Source organism: Hyperolius riggenbachi, chromosome 2 (genome assembly GCF_040937935.1).
Source record: "Hyperolius riggenbachi isolate aHypRig1 chromosome 2, aHypRig1.pri, whole genome shotgun sequence".
Taxonomy (NCBI): domain Eukaryota; kingdom Metazoa; phylum Chordata; class Amphibia; order Anura; family Hyperoliidae; genus Hyperolius; species Hyperolius riggenbachi.
Genome location: NC_090647.1, coordinates 509262794 through 509288246, shown reverse-complemented (window position 1 = coordinate 509288246; position 25453 = coordinate 509262794). Strand labels below are relative to the sequence as shown.

Below are 25453 nucleotides of genomic sequence, written 5' to 3'. Positions count from 1 at the left end.
GCCTATCTTTGGAAGTACTCAAGGACACAAGTGTTTCTGAGGGTTTCTGGTAGCAGCAAATGTGAACGGGGTACAGCGCTGGAACCAAGAGAGGAACAGGAGATAGACTTAGTTTGGACAATTCAGTGGAATATGCTACATAGTGTCACATAGCGCAAGCGATACCCATATGATGCAGGGATATATGCATCTGCGGAAGATGGCGGCGCTATATAAATACTAAATAATAATATTTTGCCTCACCAGGTTTGCACTTTTATTTAGCTTTCCTGTAAGACAAGAACACACAGTCAGCTCTAGGGGAAGAGGGAAACAAAGGTGAATGAAGGAGGCTGGTGCACACCAAGAGTGCTTCTGAGCGTTTTTCAAATCAACAGTGATTTGAAAAGCGCTTGGCTAATGTTACCCTATGTGGGTGTTCCCACAGCAGCGTTGTGATTTTTTCAAAATCGCAGGTATACTGCATGTAGCATGTTTTTGAGCAATTCATTCAAAAATCGCTCTGAAAATCACTTCACAAAATCACACTCACAAATTGCTAGCGATTGCTATTGTCATTTTGGCGTGCACTAGCCCAGAGAGAGGAGTGGAGAAATTGAGAATAGCCTGAGATGGAGCAGAGAACTTATCTGTATTGCAGTCCCACATCACACAGGCTACTTGCCTGTAATCGGACTCCTGTCCCTGTCAGTCTCTCACACAAGTCAGAAAGAAGCCCTCCTGGAGTCAAGGGACTGTCAAAAACTTTTCAGCTTGTTAAACACCTTACCCACACATGCAGTCATTATAACAATGGGGAGAGACCAGACAGATGTTTGCCCACAGACCCTGAGTCCAGGCAAGCTCTGCATCATGCTGTGCATATTTACCAGCTTGCCTGAACTCTAATTTCATCATGTCTGACACTTCTGTGCTGTGGAGAGTCCAGGACTCCATAATCAACATTCTCTCACTGCAGGCTGCATCTTCTTGTGAGGGAAGCTGGGCTGCCTCTCTCATTCTATTAGCTGGAGGGAGGCACCAGAAGTTAGAAGGGAGGGAGAATGAGGCTGTTTATATTATGCGGGCTTCCCTGGCTGAATACACAGCTCAGTGCAGGGGGGAGGTTCCAGACACCCGGAATAGCCCCCTCAGTTCGCCAGTGCCTCAGCACTGACCAGCTGTCACCTGATCTGATCAGAGTAGCAAATACATCTGATTAGGTCAGGTGACATCTGGACAGAGCTGCCTGTCACCCTATGGAAATATCACAGGATTGTCTCAGCAGGGGACACTGTTCAGAAGGAGGGGAGGGGGAAGCATTATAGTCTCTCAGCTAGGAAAAAAGGGGGGGGAGGGGGGGGAAGGAATCAAAGGTCCCAAGCCTCTCTGCATTAACGATTAGCCACTTAAGGCCCATACACACGTCGGATTTGCGCGAACGACGGGTCGTTTGAACGTTCCGTCGTTCGCACGTTTCCGCATGAAATCCGGTGTGTGTACAGACTATCGTTCGGGAGATAAGACTGGTTACCAGCGATCCGCCCGGCGTTATAGTTACTCTGTCACTATAACTGTCTGTAGATCTCACTGGCACAATGCAAGTAGTCTGAATGCACGCTGGTCCTGTCACTGTGATGTCATGGAGCAGGAAGGAATGGCATCTTCAAAAGTCCCGGGCACAGGAACAGGCTGAACCAGTAGACATGGGGAGGGGGGTGGGGGCAGAGCTGTAGCCCACACGTTGTGCAGCAAAATCATCCCAAAGCCACATGTAACAGCATTCTGTGCTGCTCTCCCCACCACTCGCCTGTCACTTTACTGACCCTTTGCCTGCACGTGTGAAATGGAAGGGGGGACGGAGCTGTGTGTACTTAGCCGAGCTCCACTTCCTCCTCCTCCCTCCCCCTCTACAGACTTTGTAATCACTTCAGTAACTTTCTCCCCTTATAGCTCCCGGCGGCTACAGAGTGAAAAAGTAAATAAAGCCAGCCGGAGGACAGTGTACGCTGCTCTCATCTTCCCGACCCCATCCAAGGCACTGTGTCACACACCGCTCTCTGCCACTGTCTACTTCTCATGTGTGCCCCCAATAGAATACACACGGGGCGGGGGGCGGAGCTGTAAGGTAAACAGAGCAGCCAGGGCCGGTGCAGTAGCTCCTCAAACTCCCAGCCAGCAGCAGACGGACAATCTCGCCGCCCCCCGCCGCCTATGCACGCAGCTAGCTGTTGTTCACACAAGCGCTGCGTGCAGGCATGGAAACGGTGGGTGGGGAGAATGGGTAATGAATGTGTGTGTGCGTGTGTTGCCACTAGCCGCCCGCAGCCCGCCCCTCTCTGTACTTCCGCCCGCAGCCGCCCATTATCATGTAAATAAAGGCGCGAGCGGCCGCTTTTGCATTTTCACTGATTCAAATTTAAAGGGGACATGACACAGACCTGCCCTCTGACCAATCAGGCGCCTGTAGGCACGTGCCTAGTGTGCCTTATGGTAAATCCGGCCCTGGCTGTATTCCTCCAGCTCCTGATGCATGTCACGTGATCTGGCTCCAGAGGGTCCAGTTTTGTTGCGGTTGTTGTGCGTGCATGCTCCCACTGCTCGTTCACAGTGGCACTTACAAGGGATCTATTGGTGAAGGGGAACAAGGGGAACCGAAGCCCCTATGAATAAATCAATATGCCTCTAATCTCAAGGCATGCTAATTCATAAAACTGAAAGTTTAAACATAGTATAGGGGGGAAAAAAAAGATCGAGAAAATCCTGGAAACTACCAGGATATTGTGTATTGCCACCTAGTGTCCAAAAAGTAATAATAAAGTAAAAAAAATAAAAAATTATAAATGTAATGTTTTAAAAAAAAACCTTCTAAACCCCCACCCTCTTCCATAGCTATCAACAATAAACACATATTAAAAAAGTGACAGTTTAAAAAAAAAACCATAAATAGTTACATTAGGGTCTGAGCTTTTTTAATTAACGTACATAATGAGGGTATATTACTGTTATTTTAGCAAATAAGGTAATAATAATGTAATTATTCATAGGGTAGAAACAGAAAAATACACGTTTATTTCCAAGTAATATATTGTTGCGTACATTGTACTAGGGACATCATTTAAATGTTGTGATACCTGGGACAACTGGGCAAATAAAATGTGTGGGGTTTTCACCTATAGTAGCATTGTTGATTAACTTATTGTTATTATTAACTATGGGGGATATAATTGGAGAGATTGTGTAGTTTTCTTTTTTTTTATTTTCCAATAAAATGCATAGAAAGTAAAGTAATTACCGTACTTAAAGCAAGTATCACCCCCAAATAGTCTTATTTGTGGCAAAAAAACAAGATATAGATCATTTAGGTGTGATAACTAGTGATAAAGTTCTGACAAATTAATAGGAGGAGCACTACAGGGGAAAATTGCTTCCCTTCTTAGGGCCCGTTCACACTGCACGTGTTTCCAGCCGCGTTTTGGAAACGCGTGCAGGTGGCCGATACGCACGACATCAGACATTGCATAGAGTGCAATGTCTGATGTTGTGCAATGTCTGATGTTCACACTGCATGCGTTCCGGACCTGTGCGGTCCGGGAACGCATGCTGCACGCAGATTTTGCTAAAACGCGTGGCTGTCCCATTCACTTTTCAGTGATGGGATCAGCCACGCAACGCACACAAACGCGGATGGCCATGCGTTCGTACGCGTTGCGGTCCGCACGCGTTCCGCACGCATGGCCATCCGCATTTGTGATCTGAACGGGCCCTTAAGGTGAAAACAACCCGCAGGATGAAGTGGTTAAAAGCAGACACACTGACAATTTTTAATTCCTCCAGACCAATTTTTTTGGCTTAGTTATAATATCTCCACTGTAGAAGCTTGAACATCTCAGCAAATGCCTTAGTACATCAGGTTTAATGGCTCTATTACCTCTGTGTTCCCTTTCACAATTCTCTGTTACCGCAAGCATAAACGTTATTCACAGCTAGTACGGGCCACATAATCCTGACTGCTGCTAGGCTCGAAGCAGCCGCCCACCAGAGCTTAGTTACTCTCAGTAGTTGCAGCCTGTGACATTATGGCTTGCCTGTGTGTTCCCAGCATGCATCAACTTTAGCTGTATCTCACCATAGCCAGAGACCTGTCTATTTTCTTTTAATTCCGTCAGACAGCAAACTAAAAACGCGTTAGTCATACAGATGTGGGAAAAAAAATTCCTACAGCATGATTTTATATCAGCATTCAGCACTGGAGGTAAAGTGATATAATCCACAGCACAATTTTGTAAAATGATAAGTGGGGAAAAAATGTGATTACCTTCCTAGTGAGATAAAAAGGAAAATGAAGGTAAACATACTGCAGTGTACTTTCCATTGTATACGCTGCCGGGAAAAACGCCTCCTCCTCGTTTCCTTGTTTTGAGATAAACGGACTCATTTTTTTCTTCTTCTTGATAAGGCACACCGTTTGAATGTAGAAAAATAGAGAGAGGCAAGCTCTATATGGCCGTGGGCCCTGTTTGTAAAAGTGGAGATCAGTTGTTGACCACAGAATTTCTGTTACATCTGCAGATATCAACTGCCGTTTTCTGTTGCTTGCCAATATTTATCAAAGTGATGATCGGCTTAACGATCTCTGCTTTTGCATACCTCCCAACTTTTTGAGAAAAGAAAGAGGAAAAACTTAAAGCGGAATATAACCCTGCATTTCAACTTTGCTCTAAAACATTATTTACAGTATATTATATGCAACCAGCATTTTTTTTTCTTACTAGACCAGCATTGAAAGGGTTACACAGGGCTTTAAAGTTCCTGGAGATTTCTGCAGACGCATCCGAAGCTGAAATAGATACATTTTATTTACATAAATGTATCTAAGTGTTGAATGTGACACTTGGAGGAGGAGCTTGGAGGACAGCCAAAGAGTGTGTAACATTTATCAATAGATACATGTAACTAAATAGAATGTATCTATCTGAACTTCTGCATATCTCTCCACGGAACTTTAAACCTCTGTGTGTAACCCTTCCAATGCTGGTCTAGTAAAAAAAAATGCTTTTTGCATATAATATGCTGTAAATAATATTTTAGAGCAAAGTTGAAATGCAGGGTTATATTCCGCTTTAAGCCACGGCCATGCCACGCCCCTAGCTCACCCCTAGTCAAACATACCTTAATGATTTCATAAGAAAAATATGTGGTTTTATAAATCAAACCACACTGGTCCTTTCTGTCCTGGTTAATTTCCCTTCATATTAACATGTGAAAATAAGAAATATAGCAATTTAGAGTATGGGAATGAAATTTAGAGTCAATTAAACACAAGGAGAAAAATACGATTATACAAAGGTCTGTACATCAGTCCTGAAAGAAGGACACATGAGAAAGAAAGAGGGACAGAGGGATTTGGTTCCCAAAGAGGGACTGTCCCTCCAAAAGAGGGACAGTTGGGAGCTATGGCTTTTGTATTATATGATATTATTATTGTTTTCTGTTTTGCACATCTCAGATTTGCTGATAACTTTCAGTGGTGAGGCCTCTTACCCATGTACCACGATTTTGTCCACATTTTAGGGAATGTGATGGGACGCGATTTATAGAGTCATCACAAGTGCATAGACTGGGTCATCTGATATCTCCCTCCAGCATGCGTATTAGTACGCCACTGGTGAGCTGGAAGCAGGGCGAGCAGAATGATGGCTCACCCTACTGCCACTCGAATCACTGGCAGTGTTAAAGGAAACATCCAAGCTGGGAAAAAAAAATATCTACTTACCTGGGGCTTCCTCCAGCCCCTGGCAGCTGATCTGTCCCTCGCTGCAGCTCTGCTCCCAGCCGGTGGCCCAGGGTTCAATCAAGTTCGGCTGCTATATAGCCAGCGGCATAAATAGCCAACTAACAGTATCAGCTGCAGTGCTCGGTTATAGTGTTAGGTGTGTGTGCATGCAGGGCCATTTCTTTGGCAGTGACCGGTCAGGCCGGCAAGTAGAAGAAGGAGGTGGGGGTGGTGCAGGCAGAAGGACATAACTGATAGGGATCTGGTGGTCACTCAGTGCTGCCAAATGGAAAAAGAAAGAAGATTCCCAGCTTGATCACCTTCGTCAAGTCATCATCATGGCACCACCGCGTGATGACCCTGATGTCCTGTAGCGGTACTGCAGGCTGTCAGTGTGCGGCACTCATGGAAAAGTCTGTTTTCCGGGCTCTCTTTGCCTGTGTGTTTTCCTGGTCTCTGCTTCCTCCTGGATAAGCGACTGGTCACTAGTAATTAGGCAGATCTACTTGTGACTCGTGGCTGCATGACTGTTCATTTTAAAAAATACAGTTTATAATCCACATTCACACTCAATGCCCTATCCCTTACAATACAGTGACTTGTAAAGACATCATAGCCAAGCATGCTTTACCAATTGTTAATGGAAATACAACTTGGAGAAATTGCGTTTTATTACAGTCCCTAAAATATGGGTTTAAAATGCTAAAACTTTGTTCAAAAACGTAATCTAAAAGTTATAATTGGAGCCTTCGCTAAATATTTATGTCAGGTGTCTCTGGTGAATCGCAGTAAATGCACACTCATAACCGCTAATTTTCAGAGCCGCGCATTCCTGCGAGGGTATTTTCGTAGCATGCGATGACTGACCCATCGCCGTAACATACAAACCTTACAAGATTACAGGTAATTTTCCCAAACACTGAGCGACGCTGCTAAGAGTACATTTAACTTAATGCCATTGCTCTCAGACAGTTGGCGCAAACAATGTTCCTCATTTCTGGTATTGTCTATGTAGCGAGGAGGAAGCTTTCGGAACGCCCTGTGATTTTCTCTGACAAGCTATTACTCTGCCGGTTCCCGTGAAAGAAGCAATTTCAGTAAATGAAAAAGAAGAAAAAAAAAAAAAAAGCAAAGAAAAACAAAAGTCTCATTGCCTTCCTTGCATTTTTTCCTCTCTCTCTTTCTCCTACACTTCATATTTTTTCAGCTCAAAAAATTAAATGGATCATTCGAGTCGAGAGTCACATTTTTAGTTATTTTTTTATTTATTTTTTTCTAGCTGAAATTTTTCATTCTTTACTAATAGTCAGTGATGTGCAAAAATGCTGATATTCTTTTTGTCTTCATTTTCGCAAAAATAATGTTAAATTCAACTTTTGAACTAAAATGCCATACAAAATTATTTTGTATTAAGTTTGTGATTTTTCGAATTTTTCGTGAATTTTCAGACAAAAATAAATGATTTTATCGTTTTTTTGCTGTAAAAATATTTTTGTTTCACGTTTTGCAGTAAAAGTATGGAGTTTTCACAATTTTTTTTCCATATTCAGGAAATTACAATGTATTTTCACAAAAAAATTCAATTTTCGATGCAAAAATTACTTTGGCGAAAATGTGCAAGCAACACTGCTAATGATTGTCACAGGTTAAAAGGCTACTACCTATACATTTCATAAACAATAACTCTGAAATACACTCTATGTAGGGTAGAAACAAGAAGATAACAGAGATGATCAATGAGCAGGATTTAAAGAGTTACACCGGAATTTATGATTAGACTGTGCAGCAATGCTGGCCGCAGAGAGTTTATCAGCAGCACAGGGGAGAGGTGGGAGGGGCTGGTGGTCAGCTTTGTGTTTTCAGTCAAAGACTAATTGTTTCTCCATACCAGCAAATCCCTGACTACATCATGTGGGTGATGAATGGGTTGGGCAGCCTCTGGCACTGGCATGGGAGGATGGACTCCTTTTATTAGAGATTAAAGTAGCTGTTGGGGACCCTATACAGCTCTGGGCCCCCCTGCAGTCGCAGGTGCTGCTCCCCTGTAGTTAAGCCCCTGCATGGGTACATGCGATTCTGTGCTATCAGGACACCCAGCAACACAAGTACAAATACATACATAGTTGATGTGTGGTTTGATACATCACCAGTATTGGTGCATATAATAGATTACAGCAGAATAAGAAACACTAGGAGAATGTCTCTAGGGAGGGGAGATATTAGGGAAGGAGACACAGGGGTTAGCAGATGAGGCAGTAAACCTCCAGTGCTACCTATAGCAAATCATAGGCTTGTCTAAACTAAAATTCTTAAAATTGCTACGGAGGCAGTAGTGGACTTACCTCCCAGATGCAGACACAAGAACTGTCAATTTCAAAACAAACATACATTTATTGACATACTCCAATACAAAGTTACAACGCGTTTCACAGGTTTAACCCCCACTTCTTCAGGCAATAAACGAGGAGTATATGGCAGTAAAAGGTCAGGATTTTGCACAGCGCCTCTGTGAACAGGCTCAGAGCATGACAGACAGGTTGTGGGGAAAAAAAGGAGAGGTGATGCTCATGAGAAGTCATAGATGTGGGATTGGGAGGAGGTGACCAAGCTAGAGGACATGAGGGTTGTACATATGCCCCAATACCTTTCGGAAAAACTTCAAGCCTTGCAATGGTTTCATTATATACGACCTTACCTACCTTTTGTGGTGCTGCTTTTCTCCTCTGCCAGACCCAAGATATGACAAAACAAATTGCCTCCAGTTATAAGCACCTGGACCTGCATGCATGAAGCTCTCACTAGTAGGGGTGAATAAGGGCGCAGAATTAAAATGTGGAGAGGATGCATTCACAAAGAGTAGACTCAAGGGTGTAGCAATAGCCATGGCAGCCATAGCAACTGCTATGGGGCCCTGAAGCAGAGGAGGCCCAATGGTAATTGATGTAATTACTATTAAGTTTCTTGTGTTCATTTACCCTTTGACTTTGCCTCAGTGCCCATAGACTACACGCAGTGTAGATTGCATAAGAAAGTAAATTCCCGAACTAACTCATATCCCTAGGGTAAGGCAGGTGCCATTGTTCAAAAGTGTCAACATCTGATGGCCCCATTACAGTTTTGCTATGGGGCTCCATAATATCTAGCTATGTCACTGAGTAGACTGTTACCATAGCTATAAGGAAGTATAATTCAGCATATATCTGATCTGAGATCATAGCTGGCCGTAGACTGACCCAGACAGGTAATTTTTATGTGAGCAAAATGACTAACACTTCAGCGCCCAGAAATGTGGACAGGGTCAGGGGAAGCCCATTTATATGTGCGTCACCTTGCGTCATGTGAAGCGCAAATAAGTGAACTCCCCCTGACTCTGTCGACATTTCTGGGTGCTGAAGTATTGTGAGAGGCGAATTCGGATTTCTGAATTTTGATAAGCTAAGTTCGAACTCCAACAGTAGTTAGGAGTACATTTTTTGTTGACATTATGTGAATATAACCCTTATCTGTTTACATGATATCTCTCCTTATCTGTCTGAACTCATGCTTTATCTCTTCATATCTGTTGATCTTATGAATTCTCTAATCTTAAAGAGGAACTCCAGTGAAAATAATGTAATAAAAAAAAGTGCTTCATTTTTACCATAATTATGTATAAATGATTTAGGCAGTGTTTGCTCATTGTAAAATCTTTCCTCTCCCAGATTCACATTCTGACATGTATTACATGGTGACATTTTTACTGTGGGCATGTTATGTAGCTGTTTCTAGCTGTTCTGGCCTTGCAGACAGCTCTAAACAGCCATTTCCTGTCTGTGAACATTGTTACATTGTGGCAGTTTGCCCAGAGTACCGTACAGTACCAGAGCCTCTTGTGGGAGGGGTTTCAGCACAAAATCAGTCATACAGCGCCCCCTGATGGTCTGTTTGTGAAAATCATTATATTTCTCATGTAAAAGGGGGTATCAGCTACTGATTGGGGATAAAGTTAAATTCTTGGTCGGAGTTTCTCTTTAAGGTTCATACACACCTACCAAGTATCTGTCCAACTATCTGCCAAACTTGTCTGTTAACCAAGGAAAATCAATATAAAAAATCCACTTACCTGGGGCTTCTTCAAGCCCCTGGCATCCGTCCTGTGCCCTCGCTGCAGCTCCCGGTCCCCTCCGGTGGCGAAGCCGACCTCACCAAGTCGGCTTCCGCAATGGCTCTCTCTGCGCTCCAGCGTGCGGTTCACTGGTTGTGCTGACATCTTCTGGACTGTACAGCACAGGCGCAGTAGTTCTGTACAGTCCAAATGACGTCAGTGCGACTCTGAGAGCCGCTCACACAGGCACAGTAGGATTCCTGCGCCGAGGGGACCCAGGACCACCAGCGTGAAGCGAAGCTGCGGCGTGGGCACAGATCGGCAGGCAGGGGCTGAAGGAAGCTCCAGGTACGTGGATTTTTTATTTTTATTATGCTTGGATGAGTCCTTTAATTTAAGCCCCATACACACGCTCAATAGCAGTCTATTATGCTGCACAATTGTCAAACAGCTTTTGTTGTGAAACAAGTTGAAACAACTAAAAAAAAGTATTTTGCGATTGTTCAAAAAGCTGATAAGACTGATAAGAAGTCAATCCAACAGTTGGATTGACTTCTTATCAGTTTTATCTTCACAACAAAAGTTGTATGGGGCTTAACAGACAAGTTTTGCAGATAGTTGGACAAATAGTTGGTAGGTTAGTATGAACCTTAAGGTGGCCACACATCATACAATTGTTTACATTTATTTTCAGTTCAAGATTTACAATTTACATTTCTGATTGAGAAATCTGACCAATGTTCTACACATGTTTCATTTCTCCCCAATTATGCAAAAAATAATAATTAAAAACTCAAAAAATTGCCTGCGTCTCCTAATTACAAAATTGTCAATCTACCACAAACCATACAATCAATCTACCACAGACCATACAATTTGCATACGACCATACAATCTTGCAAAAAATTGACCAGAAAATTCCGTCACTCTCAATCGTGAAAAATCGAAAAATAACCCTTGAAAGTCTGATCGGAATTTTCAAGCGAATAATAAAAAAAGCTTTCAATTTTTTTTTTCTTAGAAACAATGGTTTTTATCGAATTTTATTGTATTGTGTGTGGCCACCTTTACAGTGGAAGTGAAAAATTAGTAAGATGGGATAATTGATGAGATAAGTTTTGTGAACTAGTCCCAGCGTTATTTATAATTTTCCTCTTTTCAAGCTTCAAATGCAAAAACATTAACTGGACTTGAACTTTCAATTACAATAAATAACATCAACGTTCTCTATAAAAGAAAAGTCAGGTAAAATGTGTGGCTTGATACACATAGTGATATCCATAATCCTAGCAAATTTCAACAGTATACATTTCATCATAGTCTCGTTTACATTTATTGCGTAAGGCTGCTTACACACAGGGACGTTACAGGCGCACGTTAGTGCAGCCTGCAACGCTCCCCCAACGCACAGCAATGTAACATAAGTGGGCTGTTCACATTGCCCACGTTGCGTTACATTGTAACGCTGCACGTTCTTCCGAAAGTGCAGTATGCTACGGCGTTACAGCGGCTTAAGCCGCGTTAGACTGTTTGCACATGCTCAGTCATGTTGGGGAGGAGTGGAGAGCGGCCAGGCACATGGCTAATTAATATTCACTGCACGTTGTGACGTGCAGTGTTTACTTCCTGGTGCGGCCGCTCTGTGCGGCGATTGGCCGGCGGGACCACGTGATGCCGCATGCGTCCAAGAGTACGCATCACGGCATCACGGACGCCAGAGTGAGCTGCACATCGCGGCTCACTTCTTAGGTCCACATCGAAGAGCACCAGGCCTTGCGTTAGGTGCACGTTATGCGACCTTAACGTAGCACCTCACGCAACGTCTTGGTGTGCAAGTAGCCTAAAGGGGTTCTGTGGCATGTAAAAAAAATAAAAAATAAAACTGACACTTACCTGGGGCTTCTCTCGGCCCCCTGCAGCTGTCATATTCCGTGCCATCCTCCTACGATCATCCGCTCCCCAGCGCCGGCATAGATCAATTATTCGTCTAACAAGATGAATAGTGCGCTCTCCCACTCACTTCACTGGGAGGTTACTGCGCATGTGCACCATGAGGTTTTCCCGTTCTGCACCTGCATAGTAAGCTCCCGGAGACGCGAGCGGGAGAGAGCATGTGCGTGGCCGCGCAGCCGCAGTTGCGTTAGTTGAATAATTAGACCAGGACCAGCGGCGAGATGATTGTAGGAGGACGGTGTGGGACATGACAGCTACTGGGGGCTGATAGAAACCCCAGGTAGGTGTCAGGTTTTTTTTTTTTTTTTTTTTTTAAATCCCACAGAACTCCATTAAGCCTTTTTATAGGATGACTATTGTGATACATTGCAACACTTAAAATACAAATAATAAATGTACATTTCTGCAAGAGTAAAATACACAACAAATGTATTTTTCCTGTACTGTCACATATGGTTAAGAAGGTAGTGAAAAGATGACAGATCTGTCAGGTTTTAGACTGGCTCATTTCCTCATGGGGGGGGGGATCTACTTAAAAAAGCATTTACTGAACTTCAGTTGCTCTGTCCATATGCCAAAATAGTATGCAAATGAGTAGGGATGCTGGTTGACTACTTTATATACCGGTAGATCCTTTCCAGGGTATTATTTTGTAAAGAATAACGATAATAATGAGAATCTTCCCTGATGAGATGGACTAGCCCAAAATGTGTCAGATATGGCAGCTTTTTACTACTTACCAGGTTGGCCAGGTTGTAATACACATTTCAACAGAGTCATGCAAGAAAAATTTGATATTGTGTACAAACAGATGTAGGGAGCTCTCTTTTAATTAATTAACTTTTTAATCAATTAACTTTTCGTCTGCATTTTTTCCCAAGAGATGTTCAAATTTCATCAACAAATACTCGTTAAGCCTCAGAATAAGTTTGATATTACTTTCCTAACTATTGTACCTTTTAATTATTTTTCTATAGTTAAATGTTGAGAAGTTATTTTGAAGTAAGTTTAAAAAAAATCTCCTAGGAGAAAACTCAGGAGAAAATGTATTTTTGCATAGGGGCCAGTGAGCGATGAATTGCTATATTTGATCAAGTCATGTGACTCTAGGATCCGTGAGTAAACAGGAAGTGGCCATTTCCTAGTGAGGAGCTCCCACTCCTCAATACAGAGCTGATCCCCTGACCCCACCCACCTACTTCCTGTGCTACTGAAAGATTAACTCTTCATGGTTAACACTGCAGCTACAGTTCATCTTATTGATTAAACCTCCCTGCTTGGTGTGTAATAAAGCATTTAAGCCTTCCCTCCACCTTATTAGTGTGTCTATAACAGCTGTGTGTACCTCTCACCACCAAGCCCTGTCTAATAATAAGAGAACTTGGTGAGGGTAAAACTGTTTTAAAATGCAATAATATGGAGGGAAGTCTCTGTTGAGCCTTAATGCTGCAGCGATTGCTACAAAGTTAATCTCTCACCAGCAGAGGGAGGAGGTGGGTTCAAGTTATCTGTGCTCACAGGGAGAGGCTGGCTAGTACTGCCTCTCACATCTCTCTCTTGACTGCCTCCTGTGGGTGATGATTCAATAGGATTCCTGGTCTATCCAGTAAAATTGTGCTGTTGTCACAACAGGAAAAGTAACAACAGGAGCCAGCCAGCCAGGTAGCTTCAATATAACTATTGCAAAAAGTACATACATGCAAAGCACAAAGCTGTGCACTGCTAACAAATGCAATGTTATTATTATGTGCATTAAAAATGAAGTATAGAACTAGTTTTTTAAAGGAAACCTCAGGGGAGCAGAATATGGAAAAATTCATTCTTGAATGTGTCTTAAAAAATGCCAGTTATGTGTCTTGTTAATCCTCTGCCTGATACAGATGTACATACTAAGACAAAGATGGTAGCATCAATATTTTACTCACTTCACATTTCCTTACAAAAGTGACTCCCACTGCTTCATAAATAAAACTGAGTCGTCAATGATAGAACTGACCAGAAAAGTGATTATTCAGCATGTTTAGGGTAGAGAAGATCTGATGACATCATCACTCTCTGTCCAGCACCACAAGCAAGGTGTATCTGTGGCAATGCTTGCGCTGTTTCACAGCTTAGCACAAAGTGGAAGTGCAGGCACCAGAGCAGTTGAGACACACACTGCTGCTTCTGCTGCGCATTTTCTTTGCACCGTGCATGGGGCTGGGGCAGCACAGCACTGGAGACGGGGACACAAAAGTTACACGGGGGATGCAAAAGGGACAAAGGGGACACAAGAGGGACAATGGAGATACAATAGGCACAAGGGGACACATGAGGTCACAATAGGGACATGAGGTACAAGGGGGACACATGCGTAATAAAACAAGGCACAAGGGGGACACAAGAGGTACGGGGAGGGGGGGTTGTGGGAAAATAGCCACAAGAAGCTCCTTCACCATGGACACACCAAGTTTAGTGTATCTGTTTCCCTGGTTTTAGTCCTCTAAGCCTTCGTGTTTCTTATGGTCAGAACCATCGTATGGTCCACAAAATATGGTAGATCAAACACAGGTGATAGTCTGGAGTTCATTTTGACATAAATCCTCACTTTTTATTACTTAACCAAAAGTTTCATGATATAAAAGTCATGATAAATAAAGTAAGAGTATAGCTTGATAACAGGAATGCTGATGTGTCATAAACTATTGAGAATTGACATTATTCAAAGATAAAAGTATTTCCAAAAGAATACAACCGATTCCATAAATAATTTCTGCATTACTCACGGCTCTTTTGGCTTCTCCACCTTGACCCTGTCCTAGTTTTTACATCCACGGAAGCTGCCAGCTGTATCGCCCACATCAGCGCCAGCAGCAGCACAGTCCGGACAGCCATGCCCGTTCACAAAACAGACATATTATCTTGAACTGTGGCCATGACATTCACACCAAGCACCATTTCCCTCAAATGGTATGCAAGAATGGAGATGACATCTGTAATGCTTTCTGATGACTCCCGATGGCGCAGGATAAATATAGACATAATAATTACATCTCCGCTGAAGTGGGAATGAAAAGATTGCTATTCCATGGACTGGTTGTTGAGTCAAAAGCCGGAAAAGAAGAGCTGACAGTCGCTCCAGCAACAGCAGCAGCAGCAGTAAGTCTCTGGCTTTCGCTTTGTCTCAGTGCCTCTAAATATTTACCAATGGATGTCACAGCTCTGTAAGTGAGCACAGTACAGACCCAAACACTTTCACACTCACACGTTTCAATGCATTAGCAAGAACTACACCAGGGATTAGAGCAGCTTAGGTCTAAAGGTAAAGGGAGTGGTGGATTCCAGTTTTACTTAAAGTATTGTTGTTGTTATTATTATTATTATTTTTATGATGATGATGATGATTATGTATTTATATAGTGGCATCACCTTCAGCAGCACTTTACAGAGTATATAGCCTTGTCACTAACTGTCCCTCTGAGGGTCTCACAGTCTAATCTCTACCATAGTCATATGTCCATTGTAATCTACAGACAATTTTAGGGAGGAGCCAATAAACTGTAAGTTTGTGGGGTGTGGGAGGAACCAGAAGGGCCCGGAGGAAACCCCCACAGACGCAGGGAAAACATACAAATTCTGTAAAGATGGTGCCCTGGCTGGGAATCAAATGGTAGGACCCCACAATGCAAGGAGACAAGTGTTAATATAATTGTATGTAAAATAAACGCATTTGTTGTTTAAAAATATAACTACCAGGCCTGTAGGGAGGCGAGTGGAAGTATTATAATTATTTTACTTAAAGGGTACCTGAACAGACATGTGGCACGATGACATACACATGGGTGGATATAGTTCAAATCCTACTTAGAAATTGCCTGTTCATTTTTTTTATTGTATTTGGTTTTTTTTTGTTTTGCTTAATTTATTTATTTATTCATTTTTGCATTGCATGAGTTACTACTAATTGGAGAGGAGTTCAGTCCCTGCTCTCCTGAAAAGTAAGCAGAAGCCAAAGCACTTTTATCTGGCTGAGCAAACAATCCCTGACACCAGTGTTTTGAAAAGCTCAAAGTTAACACATTTTTGTTAGAAGCTGAAAGGACCAGATTTTGTGTCACACTGACATGGCTGCTCGCTACACTTCAGAGATTAAATGTAACCATTAAAAGTGAAAATAAGAATATGAGAATACTCTATATATATTGTTGCACCTAGACAAATAGTTAAACAATTCTTGAGTCTTCTTTTAGTTACAGTTTGGTTTAAAGTAAACTTGCATTGAAATTCACAGATTGATTTTCAAGGGGAATATTTAAATTGTTGCTATTCTTACACTGTTAATGGCAGAAGCCTCAAACCTGCGACAGTCGGTCATAGGGTGACTGGTGTTCAAATTCAGAAAAAGGGGTGGAGCCACAAACAGCCAATCAGATTTATTTTCTTTATTTCATTGGGAAAATTTAAACTGCTTCCATTCTCACATTACTGATGCCAAGGACCCAAAAGCTCACAAACTTGGTCATTGACTGACGGTGTATCAAGGTTAGCAAAAGTGTCAGGACCCAACAACAACCAAATACATGTCCAGGCAACACTGGGTCTTCAGCTAGTTACTGATAAAATACATGTTTCATATAGCACAGAAAAGCAGAAAGAATGTCCCAGAGCTTCATGTACTGCAGCTTTCCATAAAAATGTACTTGTGTTGGAACAAATGTCTTCTTGATCCAGCTTTATAAAGATATAGCTTGGAGGAACTTGGAATGGAATCAGGAGATGCCTAATTTTATGCAATGTTGGCTGGCTACCAGATGCTCTAGTTTTCAGTTTCTCTTCCTGGCATTCATATATCTGTATCTATTCATAAAACCTCAGTGTGGCTCCATCCATCTTCACATGGGGGGGAATCATCAATCAATGCTGGTGAGAGGCTTTATGGTAACAGCACAGAAAATAGTTTTATTAATAATAAGAAAAGTTTCCTAATGAAATGGAAAATGTGGATACAGAATGCAAATCTGCTCTGAAACTGCTTTCTGGGGTTCTCTTTATTTCTTTAAACTCCGGTGGTACAAAGCAGGAAAAAAGGGAGCAGGAGCCCTTATGGAAAAAAACAAAACAGTGCTGCCAAAGGTGCCTACAATGAAAGCCGCATTTTGTGGCATGAGAAGGAAATTTGGGCGCACAGCAGGTGCCTCAGAATGTCAATTTTTATCTCCTTTGCCATAAATCGCGGCTTTTAGAATAGCTGCAATATGCAGCTATGAAGGTCAATTTTGCAACAGGAAGCACCCTATAGTGGCAAGAGAGGGCAATTCGGCGTACAAGCTTACGGATAACAAAAGTGGCTTGCAGATAACAAAATTGTGGCATTTCATAGTGGGCGATTTGTGTGTGTGGGGGGGGGGGGGTTTGGAGGGCGCTTTAGGAGGAGGATTTAGGGTTAGTCGTCACCAGGGGGTTAAGTTTAGGCATCACCAGAGGGGGAGCCTTAGAGTTAGGCACCACCAGAAGGAGGGGGCTCAGGATTAGTCACCACCAGAAGGGAGGGTCTTCGGTTTAGGCACCACCAGGAGGGGGTCTTAGGTTTAGGCACCACCGGGGGGGGGTATTAGGGTTAGGCACCACTGGACTACTGGGGGGGTCTTAGGTTTAGGCACCACCGGGGGGTCTTAGGGTTAGGCACCACCGGGGGGGGGTCTTAGGGTTAGGCACCACCTAATAGGTGAGGATTCTGTGAGAGAGTAGAGTTAGGTTAAAGGGAACCAGAGACGTTGGGGGAAAGCTCTTATACATACCTGGGGATTCCTCCAGCCCCATACGCACGGATCACTCCCACGCCGCCGGCCTCCGCTGCCTGGATCCGCCGATGCCGGGTCCCGTCATTACCGCCAGTCGGCTAGTCGGCCGGCAGACGCGGCCAATTGTCCGCATCACAGGGGGCTCCCTCCATATAAGTACGCGTGAGGCTGCATACTGCGCAGCCGCATGCATACGGGTATGGAGGGAGCCCCTGTGATGCGGACAATTGGCCGTGTCCGCCGGAAGTGACGGGACCCGGTACCGGCGATAGAGGAAGCGGAAGATGGCAGCGTGGGAGCGATCGAGGCTTATGGGGCTGGAAGAAACCCCAGGTATGTATAACAGCTTTTTCTATTTTTAATGAACGTTGCTCTCTGGTTCCCTTTAAGTCATAGTAAAATATTGGTAAACATTACTGATATTTTACTATCAGAATCCAGTAGTAGAATAGCGTTATTTTACTAGCGGCAATCCCCGGTGGCAACAATATCTCCATAAGCACACACACATGTCCCAGCCTGGCTCGCACAGGGCTTCCTTATTTTGTACATGTTCACTTTTATTATCCACGCATTTGTCTCATTTTATTTCTCAGAGATAAAAGTTAATGACATTCACAACGATGCCAATTTTCCTGTACAGCGCGCTGACATAACTGTACGCTGATCAATGGGTCATTCCATTCATGCATGCAAGGTTATCCCCTAAATCAATACTGCAGATGGCATCAAAGGCATAACGCGGGGAGAATAATACATATGTTCCTTATTTGCCTCATTAAAATGGGAGAAGGCCTATATTAATTATAAATGGTAGGCCCAGGTCAGATTCATTAATTTGTAGAAGCCTAGGTTTGCAGAGAGGGAGAAGAGGGCTTGCTTGTTAAAGTATATGAAGCGTGATGGAATATATGTCAATACAGTGATGATAAAAGCAAAGATTATTTTTAAATAAAATAAAAAAATCTGTTCAAAGTTTGTTATTAATGGCACACTTCAGTCAACAGGAAAGCATATCTTGGAAACAAGTTTGGTAATGAGGGGAGAGATGTGCTCCACAGCACTGCCGTGTCTTAGTTGGTGGGAATACTAGTCATGTTAGTTACGAGTAGCTACGAGTATGTAGCTACTTGTAATTTCAATTTTACTATTTACTGCATCTTGTGCAATATATCTACGTCCCTCAGGACTTTACTTAAAGTCCCAGGGACGTAGATATTCATTTGTCGCCGCTGCGCACTCCCGCACACATCCTTGCCACCGCCCGTTAGTGGGGTGTTCAATGAATGGGATGCAGTTCCCATTCATTGTTCTAAGTCCCCATTTCAATGATCGCTGGCATCAATGAGATGCCTGCGGTCATTGTAATACTGACAGTAATACATACACACATTACTTCCTGTTAGCGTACTAACAGTACGCACAGGAATATGATGCATGTAGACATCTTGTGGCCAAATAGAAAAATTACATCTACATACATTTTTGGTAAAAAAGAAGACCTACACATAGACCTCCCATAGTTACCCACATAAAACATGTGCATAAAAAAAAAGGGCTGTTAAAAAAATACATAAATAGTTACCTTAGGGACTGAACTTTTTTAATACATATGTCAAGATGGTATATTACTGTTATTTTTGCCTATATGGGCTTGTATAGGAGAGAACAGAGGCGCCAAAAGGATAAAAGGGGTTTTAAAGGAGCTTAAAAGCCAAAATTTGGTAATTAGAGGAGGCAGTGGTGGACTTACCTCCTCCAAGCAGACACAACACGACTGTACATTCAGTCTATTTATTAACGAACTCCAGATAAAACAAAGCAACGCGTTTCACGGGTCAGTGCCCGCTTCCTCAGGCAATAGAAAAAGGAGTTACAGCATCTAGCAAAACAAACAACACTTGGCACCTCGGCACCCACTATATGGGCTTGTAATTAGTGATGGACGCAAAGCTGAAAAAATGAAACCTTTATTTCCAAATAAAATATTGGCACCATACATTGTACTAGGAAAATATTTGAAACATTGCAATAACCAGGATAAAAGGGCAAATAAAATGTGTGGGTTTTATCCCCAGTAGAACTATATTTTAAAACTCTAATGGCCAACAACTGAAATATGAGAAACATTGAAATTGAAATCCATTTTGTTTTCTTATTATTCCCGTTAAAATGCATTTAGAATAAAATAATTCTTAGCATAATGTACCACCCAAAAAAGCCTAACTGGTCTAAAAAAAATTGTTGTGATAAGTAGTGATTAAGTTATTGGCAAATAAAAGGGAGGAGTGCTGAAAAGTGAAAATTGTTCTGGTCCTTAAGGGGAAAAACCCCTCAGTGGTTGACTAGTTAAATGAGATAGCGCTGCCCACGGCAGAGGGGGGTTAACTTACCTATGCTGCTGCCTATAGCCAATGCGTTCGACTTGCAGTCAACGTAACACCACTACTTCTGGGTTGAAGGAGGAAGTAGTGGAGTTACGTAGACCGCAAGTGGAACACATCAACTATATGCAGTGGCATAAGTAAGTTAACCCCCACTCTGCTGCGGGCAGCGTTATCTAATTGAAATTTTGATTACGAGTAGCTACGTTCTCATAGCTACTTGCAGCTAACATCACTAGTGAATACTGGAAAAGTGTGTAGTAGTGGTTCAGTCAATGCACTTTGACCAGAGATTTATTTTCTTCAATGCATTATACCCTACAAACTAAAAACGGGTTGAAGGAGGAAGTAGTGGAGTTACGTAGACCGCAAGTGGAACACATCAACTATATGCAGTGGCATAAGTAAGTTAACCCCCACTCTGCTGCGGGCAGCGTTATCTAATTGAAATTTTGATTACGAGTAGCTACGTTCTCATAGCTACTTGCAGCTAACATCACTAGTGAATACTGGAAAAGTGTGTAGTAGTGGTTCAGTCAATGCACTTTGACCAGAGATTTATTTTCTCCAATGCATTATACCCTACAAACTAAAAACGTATTAAAAAATCTATGATAATTCCTTTTTTTTTTAAAGGAAACCTGAGATGTAACAACTACTAGCATTTACAGTATACTTACCCTCCAGCCACCTGTAGGCTGTGGGCTTCCTCACCATCATTGGTCATGCTGGAAGCGCTCTCTGCCTTTACAATTACAGTCCTAACAAACTGTACATGTGCAGATCCCTCTCGGCCATGGAAGCGCCATCAAGGGGAAGAGTGCATGTTTGGTCAGGCCATACTTTGAGAGAATGGAGCAGCATTCGAAGGGAGCCCACAGCCTACAGGGGGCTGGAGGACACCCCAGGCAAGTACCATTGCTTGTACCTGTTTGTCTCAGGTACACTTCTGTTACATCATCAACCCCCTTTTTCCAGGAGAAACCCTGTGGTTCACGTACTTTATTTGTGGTTGAACAGGGTAAACAGAATTGCTGAAATGGAACCTCCTGATCGCTCTCTCCCATGGATGGGAGTGCTCTGCACATGCACAGTATGGGGAAGTCTCTTGGCAACGGCAGCTTGATGGAGGACGTGCATGGCTGCGGTTGCTCATGTACAGTGGCCTTTGACTCACCGGCCCAAAAGAGGGGCACTGGGGGAACGGAGGATTCCTTTAACGACGGCGCTGGCACAGGACAGCTGCAGAGGGCTGGTAGAAGCCCAAGGTAAGTTGAACTCATTTTTTGTTCTTTCGATTTAGGTTCCCTTTAAAGGGAACCTTATAAAGTTAAAAGTGTTGATATAACTAAGTAGGCTATAAACGGACTTACAGATGCTTCTGTCCTACCTGTGATAAATGTCACATAATAGGGGCATATCCACAAAACATTGGTAAAGTAGCTCAGTGTGCACTACCCTAGCAATACTCCCGTTACCTAGGTAATGTGGATCATGCTAATCCTGCAATGCGCACTACCTTGTCAGCATAAATCAAATTCATAGTAAAATTGTCCTGCGTTCTCTACATGTTGCCACTTTACCGCTGTGTTAGGCATAAGCCCCATTGAGTTCAACTTAATTTGTATAAATCCATGGTGTGGGTCAAGGGCATTGCTAGCCCCAAAGATCAGTGGCACGTGCCCCGGATCTATTCTGGGATGCCCCACATGTCCCCCAGGCAGAGTCAGCTGTGGTGCTTCAATGGCGGGCATGCTGGAAGTTGTGGTGCATCAATCTGGGGTATGCTGAGTACTGTGGTGCCTCTATGTGGGCATACTGGGTGCTGTGGTGCCATGCGTGGTGCTGTGATGCCTTAATGGGGGCATGCAGGGAGCTGTGGTTCTTCTATGTAGGCATGCTGGGAATTGGAATGGCCCTCAATGGAAGACCCATGGGAGCATGAGAAGGGTCCACTAGAAGGTCAGGGAATGCTATTGGGGGTGGGGGACTGCCAGATAACCTGGTAGCAGGCCACCCTGCCCAACAGAAAGCCAGACCAGCCAGCACAGAAGCCAGGTAACTCTGCCTAGTTATGTTTAAGTGACTGTCTATTAATGTGCCTGTTTTGTATTAATGGAGAGGGGGGCTTCAGCCAACATTTTTCTAGGTAAGGCCTACTTAGACTGCTGCTAAGTTGACCCCACCTATGACCACCCCCACATTCTGGTGCATGGCCACACCCATTTTCAGGCTGGAATGCCCAAAAGTGACCCGGGCCTCTTAGGATCCTAGCAACGCCCCTGTTTTATTGTTTTGTTATACTTTTATTTTTTAGCAGTAAATTGTATTAGACATAAAAACATAACATTTGAAGTAGTTTATACAGTATGTTACTTTTCTTGAATCAAGAAGGCTTATGTTAGCTGTACTGTACTTGAATTCTCACCAAGAGCACAAATACATAATAGAAACACTTCAGAGAAGCTTTAGACACTTGTGGCTGCCCAGACTGGGCCTTTGTTCCTTGGTCTTCTGTTTCCTTTTGAACTTGCTGATGTTTTATAAAGTAGAGAATCACAAATCACGATGGTACATAGCGATGCCGTACATAGCTACAGCGCTGAGAGAAACTCAAGAAGATCTTTAACAAACATCACAGCCCTCTTTCCCTGAAGCCCAGGAACACACTGAGACTTGTACATCCTAATGATCCAACATCCAAACACAAGCAAAGCAATTTGGTGCATGCTATCCAGTGTACTGAGGGCTACAAAGATTGACACAAGGCACAGACCAAGCAACCTCTGTGTAAAGCTCATGTTTCAAAATAGTAAGGCTGATCCTGCTGGTTGCAAATTACACATTAAAGAGAACCCGAGCTAAATATAAAAGAAAAATAAAAAATACACACTCTACTTGATCCGGGAGGGTTGCCAGATCAGGTAGCATCCATTACCTCCTCTCCCTACCTCTCCTATCTTCTGGAATCCTCTACTTTCACTTTGGTCACCTTTGGGGTCACGACACTGCAGAAACAGCGTCTGTGCTCTCAGGGCCGGTTCTAGACTTTTTGCTGCCTGACTTGTGTTGATGCGCCCCCCCCCCCCCCCCCCCCCCCACTGCCCCAAATTGGAATGATCACACAGCACCTGACAATTTGCACCGCACGTTATACCTGCGGGTAGCACCCCAAAAACACCCTGAGTATAGGTAGGTATCCAGGTATAGGTGCCCCAAGTATAGGTTAGCCAGGTACAGAAACCCCCATTTTAGGTTGGCCAGGCACTCTCTTTACTTCCTGTTTCTGCCTGGTGCTGCCCAAGACTTCTGCCACCTGTGGATGTTGCCTCACTTGGCATCATGAGCGGACGAGGCCTGTGTGCTCTCCTATGAGAGCACAGCACTGATTGACATGGAGAGGGTGGGGAGAATAAGGGAGCAGGCAATAGAGAGCCAGTGAGAAGGCTCTGATGGGCGGGGAATGGGCATTACGCAGATCTTCCTCTCCTGCAGAGGATTGCCTGTTTCCTGTTAGCTTGTCGATAAGCTGCAGGTGGACAAATTCCAGGGGGGGGGGGGTAAGGGTGAGGCTAGCGGGGCCCAGGGGGCAATGAAAAGCGGTGAGCAGGGCACACACAGAGGCATGTCCTTTAGATGGGAACATGCAGTTGTGTCCCTTTTTTAGATTTAAAGGGAGTCTAAAGTGAAAAAAACTTATGATATAATGATTTTATGTGTAGTACTGCTAAGAAATAAAACATTATTAACACAGATATGAGTCTAATATTGTTTCCAATGACAGGAACAGTTAAGAAATTTCAGTTGTTAAGAGCTTCTGTGAACTGTGCAACTTTATAAAATCAGGGACAGCACTGTCTTTTAAAGCACTTATCTCAACTGTCTCTCATCGTTTCTTTTTTTGTTTATAGTTTTTCTGCAGAGAAAAGTTCAAAGGCTTTTATTATTTTTTTATTTTTTATTTATATAGTGCCAACATCTTCCGTAGCGCTGTACACAGTACAAACAAATAATGGGGAACAAATATACATAAGAACTACAAGACACAGTATAGTCATGACATTGGATAGTAGAAATACAAATACATACATAGCTGATGTGTAGTTGGTACATGTGCATATGTTTCAATTACAGCAGTATGAGAAACACTAGGAGGAGACCCCTCCATTGTGAGCTTACAATTTAGGCTTAGTAGCTTGCTCTGTAAAATCACTCAAAATGCTGAGTGTATTGTGGAAACTGCAATTATTAGAGAATGATGCAATGTTATAAAATATATATATATATATATATATATATATATATATATATATATATATATATATATATACGCCTGAAAATAAAAATGACACTATTTTCTTTGCTACTAATGTTCTACTGATTATCCGTTCTACACAACCAATTCATTATATCATGAGTTTTTGTTTTGCTTCAGTAACACTTTAAAACTGCCTTGGGTACACTTTAAAGAGAAAAGACATTGTTTTAAGTAAGGTGAGGTACATCAGTGTTGCTTGCAAATTATCTCCAAAGTCAATTTCCCATCGAAAATGACATTTTTTTTCAATTTTGAGAAATGTTTTGCGAAAATACATTGTATTTTTGCAATATGGCAGAAGTTTGTGAAATGTGAAAAATTGTTATTTTTATTGCAGAACCGTGAAAAATCCTTATTTGTTTGCAAAACGGTGATAATCTATTTTTTTTGCGGAAACATGAAAAATCACAAACTTATTACAAAATGATTTTTGATGGCATTTTCACTCGAAAGTGGAATGTAACATTATTTTCTTGAAAATTAATGCAAAAAGACTGTTGGCTTTTCCGCTTATCAGACAATCAAACTGGCTTGCAAAAGTGCTTAAAAAGGCCTTTTAGGTTACACTGGACCAACCATTCCAACACAGAGGAGAAGGGCTTCAACATATTTTTTTTTTCATGATACATTGGGTATTTAATTCTGCTTACCAAAGCATTTTAAAGTTAGGACAACTAAAGTGAGATGGATATGGAGGCTGCCATATTTATTTCCTTTTAAACAATACCAGTGGCCTGACAGCCCTGCTGGTCTGTTTGGCTGCAGTAGTGTCTGAATAACACCAGAAACAAGCATGCAACTAATCTCGTCAGATTTGACAATAATGGCCTCAATTCACTAAGATTATGCTGGAGATAATAAGGCAAGAGATAACTTGCCACCACACAGTGAGAGAGTTATCTTATCTCTTCATCCCCTAAATTACCTCCTCTGTAGTTATTTTCACATGCAGTTAATTGTCTTTAATGTTAGACTTTTGGAGTTATTTTAAGGATTGAAGCGTTAACTTAAAGACAGAAGAGATAACTTTAGGTTTGTCTGAGGTAAAATGTTTCCTGAATACAGCATGCCTTATCGCCATGGTGAGAGCTCTAGAAATGTTATTAAAGACAGGAGATAAGATTAGTGAATTGAGGCCATTGGCAGAAACACTCGATCTGCTGCATGGGTCTATGGCTA

The 25453-nt window shown here is 42.6% G+C and overlaps 1 protein-coding gene across 6 annotated transcripts in view; it reads right to left on the bottom strand.

Annotated features, from left to right (window-relative positions):
• ROBO1 (roundabout guidance receptor 1) overlaps window positions 1-25453 on the bottom strand; it is a 1398228-nt gene that overhangs the window by 897179 nt on the left and 475596 nt on the right. For 2 of the 6 annotated variants that reach the window (XM_068270499.1, XM_068270500.1), the window contains exon 1: window positions 14558-14696. The exons of 2 other annotated variants lie outside the window; for them this stretch is intronic. In XM_068270499.1, coding sequence (XP_068126600.1) covers window positions 14558-14666 — 109 coding nt within the window. In that variant the 5' untranslated portion in view covers window positions 14667-14696. Of the gene's footprint in view, window positions 1-14557; window positions 14697-25453 lie in introns of those variants that run through there. 2 more of the 6 variants (XM_068270494.1, XM_068270497.1) reach the window with 1 other exon arrangement.